Source organism: Carya illinoinensis, chromosome 11 (genome assembly GCF_018687715.1).
Source record: "Carya illinoinensis cultivar Pawnee chromosome 11, C.illinoinensisPawnee_v1, whole genome shotgun sequence".
Taxonomy (NCBI): domain Eukaryota; kingdom Viridiplantae; phylum Streptophyta; class Magnoliopsida; order Fagales; family Juglandaceae; genus Carya; species Carya illinoinensis.
In genome coordinates this window covers 42,432,259-42,441,347 of record NC_056762.1, presented here as the reverse complement: position 1 = coordinate 42,441,347, position 9,089 = coordinate 42,432,259, and the positions used below count along the sequence as shown (strand labels likewise).

The 9,089-nt window shown below is 31.6% G+C and overlaps 1 protein-coding gene and 1 pseudogene across 1 annotated transcript; one reads left to right on the top strand and one right to left on the bottom strand.

Moving 5' to 3' along the window:
- The first annotated feature begins 307 nt into the window (after positions 1-307).
- Positions 308-2,379, top strand: LOC122282518 (annotated as a pseudogene).
- A 2,153-nt stretch (positions 2,380-4,532) lies between these two features.
- Positions 4,533-6,651, bottom strand: LOC122282517 (replication protein A 70 kDa DNA-binding subunit B-like). The gene is made up of 7 exons (XM_043094460.1): positions 6,505-6,651; positions 6,085-6,355; positions 5,904-6,000; positions 5,681-5,805; positions 5,522-5,600; positions 5,227-5,323; positions 4,533-4,673 (listed from the first exon to the last, which is right to left on the bottom strand). The coding sequence occupies exons 1-7, from the start codon at positions 6,649-6,651 to the stop codon at positions 4,533-4,535; spliced, it is 957 nt and encodes a 318-aa protein (XP_042950394.1).
- Between the last annotated feature and the right edge of the window lie 2,438 nt (positions 6,652-9,089).

The window sequence follows — 9,089 nt, the reverse complement described above, 5'->3', positions numbered from 1 at the left end:
AAATTCTGCAACAACTGCAGAAGACTCATGAAAGTGATGATCCCAAATATAATGATGACCTCTACACTGTTGCCTAGCTTGCTATTTTGACTACTTAGACTAGATGACTATTACGTTTCATGCGGTAAAAAATGCTTGCTTTTGCTCTATAGGCTTGCAAAATTCTTTTTCTAGGGAAACATAATCAACAAATTAAACATTTTAAAAGTAAAAGGCGTTTCACATTATGGGATTAAAAAGTACCTAACCGTACTATTTAATACACATAAACACAAATATATTAATCTCCTTCATGGGGTGACTCATTTGATGTCATTGGAATATTGTGAAGAAGATATGTTCAACAAGTTCAAGGACAGCATAGGGAATTTTAAGGGATCCCTTTGCAATGATGTGAAAGGAATTTTAAGCTTGTATGAAGCCACATATTTCAGGGTAAAAGGTGAAGATATATTGGATGAGGCTCTTGTCTTCACTACCACACATCTTGAGTCTGTAGAGTCCCAATTAAGCGGGCCTCTAGTAGCACAAGTAACCCATGCCTTGGAATAGCCTATCCAAAAAGGACTTCAAAGGCTAGAGGCAAGGCATTACTTTCTTGTATACCAGGAAGATGCTTCACATGATAAAGTCCTTCTTAAGTTTGCAAAGTTGGATTTCAACCTATTGCAGAAAGTGCGCCAGAAAGCACTTTCTAACATTGCCAGGTCAGTTATTAAGCTCCACTTCAGAGTACTTGCAAGTACTGTGAGTAAGCTAGCTTATACATGATGATATGATAATTGTAGGTAATTGATAGAATGATTATTTTAAATTATGTTTTACAGCTAGTGGAAAGACTTGGACTTTTCAAGGAAGCTACCCTTTATCAGAGACAGAGTGGTTGAATGCTATTTCTAGATACTGGGAGTGTATTTTGAGCCCCAATATTGCTTTGCTAGGAGGATGCTAACCAAAGTGATCTCCATGACCTCTGTTATTGATGATATCTATGATGTGTATGGTACAATTGAAGAACTTGACCTCTTTACTGAAGCAATCGAGAGGTTGAGATTGAGACACATCTTGATCATATGTGCATTTATTCTTAATTTTTTCTGATTAACTGGGAAAACTAAATTGAACAGAAACTACCTATTTTACAGGTGGGATATAAGTGCCGCAAATAAACTCTTGGAGTACAAGAAAATTAGTTATCAGGCACTCCTAGACATTTACACTGATATGGAGCAAAACCTAGGTGAAAGAAAATCATATCACGTCCAGTATGCAATAGAAGTAGTAAGCATCATAGCTTTTATATTCTGGCAAATTAAGCAAAAAACCATATATAACAGGAAATATTATGTTTAACTATATTATATGTTTCAAAAACATTAGTATTTGTCCTGATTGTGAATTGCTTGTATCTACGTGCGTATGTTGTCTCAGATGAAGAATCAAGTTAGAGCATACCACCATTAAGCCAAATGGTTTCACTAGAAATACATATCAACAATGGATGAATATATGCCCCTTGCTCTGGTTACCTCTGCCTACGCAATGTTAGTGACCACATCCTTAGTCGGAATGGGAGAACTTGTCACAAAGGATTCCTTCGAATGGTTGTTCAGTGACCCTAAAATAGTCGTAGCTTCAGCAGTGGTTTGCCGACTCATGGATGACGTCGTTTCACACAAGGTTTAATTATTCCTCCTTTTTTTTTCTTTATAATAATAATTTATAAAATTGCCCTATTAATTTATATACTAACATATATAAACAATTCTTCAATAATAATACTTGCAGTCTGAGCAAAAGAGGGGGCACGTTGCTTTGGCTGTTGAATGCTACATGACACAGCACAAAGATACAGAAGAAGAAGCAGTCCATGAATTGAGGAAACAAGTGACAAATGCATGGAAGGATATAAACAAAGAGTGCCTCTACCCAATCGAAGTGATCCCCATGCCAATTCTCATGCAAGTTCTCAACCTTGCACGTGTCATTGATGTTGTGTACAAGGATGACGATGGCTACACATGCTGGAATGGTGCTCAAAGATTTTGTGGCATCTTTAATGGTGGATCCTGTGCCCTTATAATTAAGTGTCATGGACCTCTGCATCGGTGGTTGTCGATCACAAGGAATAGTTGATAGGTTTACGTTTACGTGTTAATAAAGAAAAAAAAAAACGATCTTGTAGAATAAATTAATAAGTTTAGCAGATTGCTCAACACATGCATCCAAATATATAAGGTTGGGGCATGGAGACCATAGAAAATATGAAAGATTTCTTGGTCTCTTTCTTCTTATTCTGATGACATGACTGTTTTAGTGACCGTTTAAATTCATGTTAATGTATGAATAAAGTGAATTGTGATTGATTTGAGTTGCAAATATATTATTATAAGTTTCTAATTCTTAATTAGTAGCACTAGCTTGTATAAAAATTGGTCAGTCTCTTAAAAAATTTATGACTCGGCTTGATTCGAGCTTAAGCCTAGGCTGGGGAAAGTCTACCAGCCTTCAATCAAGCAACAAAAATTCTTGTATTTGGGATTGGGCCTAAGAATTAGAGTAACCCCAAACAAATCTCCAGGCTTGGTTGACTAGGCTTCTGGCTAGCCCAGCTTAAACACATGTAACTTTAAAAAATTCTCTCATGCTGCAACACCCAAACTCAATTACTCATGCTAGTTGCACGTGATTGAATAATAATTAAGAGTTTAGTCATGAAAATGTTCCTTGTGCAGCTAACCATGGGCCTAAACTCTATGTAGGGCTGTAATTGAGCCGAGCCGAGTTTTGGCTTGTCGAGCTCGGCTCGACTCAAAATACTCGAGCCTGAGCTCAAGTCCGAGCTCGAAATTTTTTTTAATTCTTTGTTTGAGCTAGACTCGATAGGCTAAAATCTTAACTCGAGCTCGAGCTCGAACTCGTTCCACAAACGAGTTCGAGTCGAGCCGAGCTCGAGCTCAAGCTCGAGTTTGAATTGTTTTTTTTAATAAGATTTAATAATTAATAAATTAAATAAATAAATAAATAAGAACTAATATTGAATTTATACAACTAACAAGTAGAACCTCTATTAAATTATAAAATTTTAAAAAATTTAGTAGTTAGTAGAGAATTCATCAAAATTAAGCCGTTAACCTCTCTCTCTCTCTCTCTCTCTCTCTCTCTTTAACAAAAGCGGTGGCCCTCTGTTTTAGACCAAACAACTTTGATTCGTAGGATTTTTACAGGTCTTCTGTAGCTGTCAGGCGCCGCATAGCTATGACACTACATTGCTCTTCTATAGGTGTCAGTCGCCGCAACTATGATACTACATTGTTCTTCTGTAGCTGTCAGGCGCCGCAGCTATGATACTACATCACTCTTGTCTCTTGTAGAGAAATGCTTCACGAGAGATGATTCGTCATAATTTTCTCTATAAAAGAATTATTCAGTTCATCTTCTTTTACATCTCATATTCTCCACTTTTCTGAAATTAGTCTGCATTCTTATTCTGCAATCTCTTTCTGCTTTCTCATTTTGCAATGGCTCAGCAATCTTCTCATTACCAATATATGAGGTATTATACACCTCGTTCACCAGTTGTTTCTGCTTCTTCCATAGGTGCTATAATGCAATCCAATAATGATCTAACTAATAAGTCAGATAATGAAATTATCTACGAGCTTGTGAATCTCGGCACCCGATACTCATCAACCATTGTCGTATATTCTGAGCGACTACAATCCAGGACTGGTGGGGTTGACAAACTCCACGAGAATATTTCTATCCTTCAGCGGCTTCTTCTGGAGTCCAACATGAAGATAAAGCACTAAAGCGAGATAATAGAGATTTAAAATCTTTGCTTAAATCTTCTTTTCGAGTGGCTACTCCTTTAGATAGAAAAGGCATACAGATTTTTGAAGAGCAAGAGCGTTTAAAGATTGAGGCAAAAAGCCTCAAATTTCTGTAATTTTGCTTCGAGATAAAAAAATAATATTTAACAAATATTCATATTTGTGTTTTTATCTTCTGGTAGATGTTTTATGTGCTCCATTTTTTTTCTTTCAGGGATTTTCATATATATGACATGATCCAATGACTCATATAAATATGCATTTAATCATGCATATCCAAACTCTCGGTTAGACCATTGGAAAAGTTAAATATAGGTTAGAAAATAACCACACAAAGCACATTGTGAGTAAACAATTCTAAACTTCTAAATATCCAGAACAATATAATATCAAAACCAAATGTAACTACCATATTGAAATTAATAACCCAACAATAAAATCCAACAAATTCATGGGTCATTACACGTCCAATTCCACAAATTCCTTTACATACAAGTTAGTATCCTATTTATGTATATAATTATAACAGAGTTTAAAAGTAAAGAAGCAAACTTAAAGTTTATATACAAGATAGTGTCCCATTTAAGTATATAATTATACATATATGAACTATACATACATGTCACTGTTCTATTTAAAGGTATAATAATAAAAGTGATAAGATTAACAAAAAGATATTTAGAGTATCTATAGCGTAGCTTAATTTATAGATTCGACAGAGAGAACATTGAGCTTGTTCTGTCGTAATTGTCCATATTGATTCATCTCTGCGCGCAAGTGTATAATCCATTCTTTTTCTAAAATTGCATTTGCAATGTTTGCTAAATATGGTAGGTGTTCCTGTAATAATGAAAAAATATAGAACATAATGTAATATGTTTTTTTGAATAAATTTATAAAGAGATTTATTACCTCGCCTGTGTGCTCTAATAGATGAACTGCTGTAAAATTCAGAATTTCTTCTGCCACCAATCCAAAGGCAACAACTGCTATGCATCATGTGTCATCTTCTATTTCCAAATATACTCAAGAACTATAATTAATGAGAATATCATTATTGCATAATTTTTATAATTATTATTTTATATTTATTATGTAAAAAATGATAATTTAAAGTATTGAAATAAATTTTTTACCGTGGATGTCCGATGCTCATATTTTTGCAATTGTAACACGAGAACTTTTCATTATAATCATATCCAGTCGCTTTATTGCAGTTGACACAGGACCTATAGTAGAACGGCTGATGCAAATCGAGTAATAAAAATTTTGCTTTAACTGTAAATGTTGATTTCTGCATTAAAAATAAAAAAATAAATTTCTAATATGAATGTAGCAATAAAGTGAATTTAAATAGAAAGAAATAATTTAGTCTTAAAAAAGAAAGTTATACCGTCATTGCCTGTATGGCATTGCTTGAACTCGATCCTCTTGATGTATTGAAACCCTTGGCAATGATTTCTTCTAGTAATGCATCATTTTGGGTTGCCCTAAAAAATTATATTAATAATTAAAGCAATGTATGTAGTAAAAAAAAGTTACATTAATAATTAAAACGATGGTTGTAATAAAAAAACAATAATATGTGTTAAAATTATACGATATTATTTTATAATGAATGAAACAATAAATAATTTAGATTTTATAAAATTAATTATTGAAATAAGTTTTAAAAAAAGACAATTTACCATGTACGTAACGAAACCGCAGCTGGTAAAAGAGGATCGATGGTAAACACGTTTGTCACTTGTGATGATAAAGATAGACCTGTATTATAAATATGTGTTAGCAAATATATAAATACATGATAAATAATTAACAAAAGTATTATTTTGAATGAAAAGTACCTTCATAAGAACCAACTTTAATTCGCATTCTAAGAATTATTGGTTTTGTTGCAATGATGTTTGAAATTTGTTGACATTCGTCATGAACAAATCGAGCCCACATTGTTAAAGTTAAAGGCTTCAGGCTATACAAATTAGAAATAGAATTAAGTTTGTAATAATAAAAATATTATAATGCGTTAAATAAAAAATGCTATAAATGTAATTAGAGATGTATTTAAACCTCTCATCAATAAGTTGTATATCTTGAACTGTTGCCTTTCCATTAACAGTGTTGACTTCTCTGGGTGGCATCATTTGGATTGCAATAGCTAGAATCTCTATTTCACCAAAATATTTTTTGTTAGTTCATAATGAAACAAAAGCATATAAATATATCTAATAATTATTTATATAGTTATTACCTATTTCAGAATCTGTATCCTTATAAGCATCAAGCTCATTAAAAGGAATGATATTGTACTCTGGATCCTTTAGCACTGGTTCATCATCTTCAACATTTTCAATAATTGTCCTCGAATTGATGATCCATTGATATTCATGCGATTCGATTTTGTGTCTTGGATCTATTGCTTTGACATATGTATTGCCTATATAATAAGATTGAAAAACCTGCAATGTATCATCGTGCAGATCGATATCTTTACCAAATATGACTGCTTGTAAACGATTTCCCTATAAAAAAAATTGAAGAATTAATCAATTGGATTTAAAGAAATAAATATTTATATTTCAATAGTAAATACAATATAATAAATACAATAAGCAAAATATGTTTATAGATTGAAATGTATAAAATATAATAAATACAAAATGATTCATACCTGAGGATCTATCAATGTGAGATTCTGATATTTTGTTATTGAGTTTCGTGCAATCCTTTTTGGAGATTTTTCTGCAACGAGCATTTTTACTTTCCAGTTTTTGGTAACTGGAATAATGTCTTTGATTGATACATAAACGGTTCGCATATTTGCTGTTTTTACAAATTAGAAGATAGAGAAGTATTACTATATATATATATATATATATATATTATAAATTGTATAATATAATTAAAAAAAACAATAGAATGTATAAATGATAACAATATTTGAAAAACATTAACTGAGCAGACTAAAGAATATATTAAATATGACTATTTATATAGCATTATAATGAGTTTGTTATTTTCAAAAAATCTTTATACACAATATTTTTTGTACAATTTTTTTCATAGTTATCAATTGTAGTTGGTCTTATAAGAATTTTTACTGAATTGGCAGTTTTGGCTCTTGATAATGCTATATATAATTGTCCATGAGAAAATACTGGTTCAGGTAAATATATTCCGACAGAATTTAATGTTTGTCCTTGTGATTTATTTATTGTCATTGCAAAACTTAATTTGATGGGAAATTGTGTGCGTTTAAATGGAAAACCATTATTTTCATTTATATCTGGTAAGAATGGAATTCTGGGTATAAAAACTCTTTTCCCTTTGTGATGACCAACTGAAATTTTTGCATCAATAACATTACGATTAAAATTACAACAAATCAATCGTGTGTCATTGCATAAACCTTCTGAAGGATTTATATTTCTAACCAACATGATGGGACAATTCTTTTTAAGCAATAATTCATGTGGTGGCAATCCACTTGGTATTAAAGTGTTTAAAAAATCTTCGATTACACCTTTTTCAGATGTATCAATTGTTTCATCGAAACTATAATATCGCACCATATCACCTGGAAATTTTTCAATGATTATAGCATTTATTTCATCAACTGAGTGATTTTTTGGTGTTAATATAGCTCGATTTGTCATTTCAATTAAATTGTTTGAATAATTTGATATGTCTTCAAAAATAGCTTCTAATAAACAATTTAAAGAGTCAGCATCATTGTTATATTGAATAAGCATTTCTGTTGGAATTTTGATCATATCTTTAACAGTAATTGGTTCATTACCATTACCAACTTCAATTAAATAACGACAAAAATCAGGATCCAATCTAGATCTCATATTTTCTATTAATTTAATTTTGGTTAAAGAAGACCATAAATGAGAGCGGGTTAAGCTTGCATCAATTTGTTGTTCTTTTGTACTTTTTTGAATTACAGGTAATACTTGACGAAAATCTCCGCCAAAAACAATAACTTTTTCATCGAAAGGAAGGTTTGTATCATTTATATCTTGTAACATCTTATCCACTGCCTCTATAGAATATTTTCCACACATAGGTGCTTCGTCCTATATAATTAATTTTGCAAGACGCAATAATTTAGCAAGATTTCATTGTTTGCTAACATTGCATGTACTATTTTTTTCTATATTTAATGGAATTTTAAAGCGTGAATGTGCTGTTCGGCCTCCAGGTAAAATTGATGCAGCAACACCAGATGATGCAGTTGCAAGTGCTATCATATGTTTTGATCTAATTTCAGCAAGAAGTGTTTTGTATAGAAATGTTTTCCAGTGCCAGCAGGACCATCAATGAAAAATGCAGCAGATTTGTTGAGAAGTAAAGTTTCGAGAATTAATTCATATGCGTGTTTTTGTTCAGAATTTAAATGATTTGATGCAAGCAGATCTTCTTGTGGAATTGTAACAGTTAATTCATCATCAATTTCTTGATGTCTAAATTCTTCATCGTCAGAGAATATATCAATTGGAGCAAGATGATACATATTTATATTCTTTCCCATTGATTCAAGCGTAAAAGAGATGTTTTGTAGTACTATTTTTTTAATATTTTTTGCTGTTGTATTTGTTGAATAAAAATCTTCAGACATTTCTTTTTCAAATCGTTCCCAAAGTTCTTTTGGATTTGTACGATTACAATATACTAAAATTGTTGCAAAAAGACGTCTTAAACTATTTGGCATTCGGTATAAACAAGCTTCTTCTAAACATTCTTCTAAACTACTATCTTTGTTCAATAGACCATGTAAATTAGCTGCTTCACGAAATGTGGGCACAACAATACCATTAATTGTTTTTAAATCTTCAAATGATTTTGGCCCTCCAATGTGGTTCAGTAATATTCGCAAGTAATATCTTTCACCTTCAATTGGATTTGCACTAACAATTCGCCCTATAACATTTCATTTTTTTCTTGGAATCCAAATTTTATATTGTTGATTCCAAACGAATTTTTCAGGAAATTCTTTGTACAATAAATTGTGTGCATTTTGATCAATTTGATTTGTTAAAAAGAATTCAGTTAACATTGATTTTGTTGACAAATCTGAATTTAAAATGCTGTTTAAATTTTCATGTGCACGAAAAGCTACTAAATGTTGATTTTCAAGGTGCAGATGTAAACTATAAACTGATGGATACATTTCGTTAAGTGCAAAACCATATATTCTCCATGTAGCTTCGGGTGGTGTAATCCATCTACCTGATTGAAATTGTTCAATTT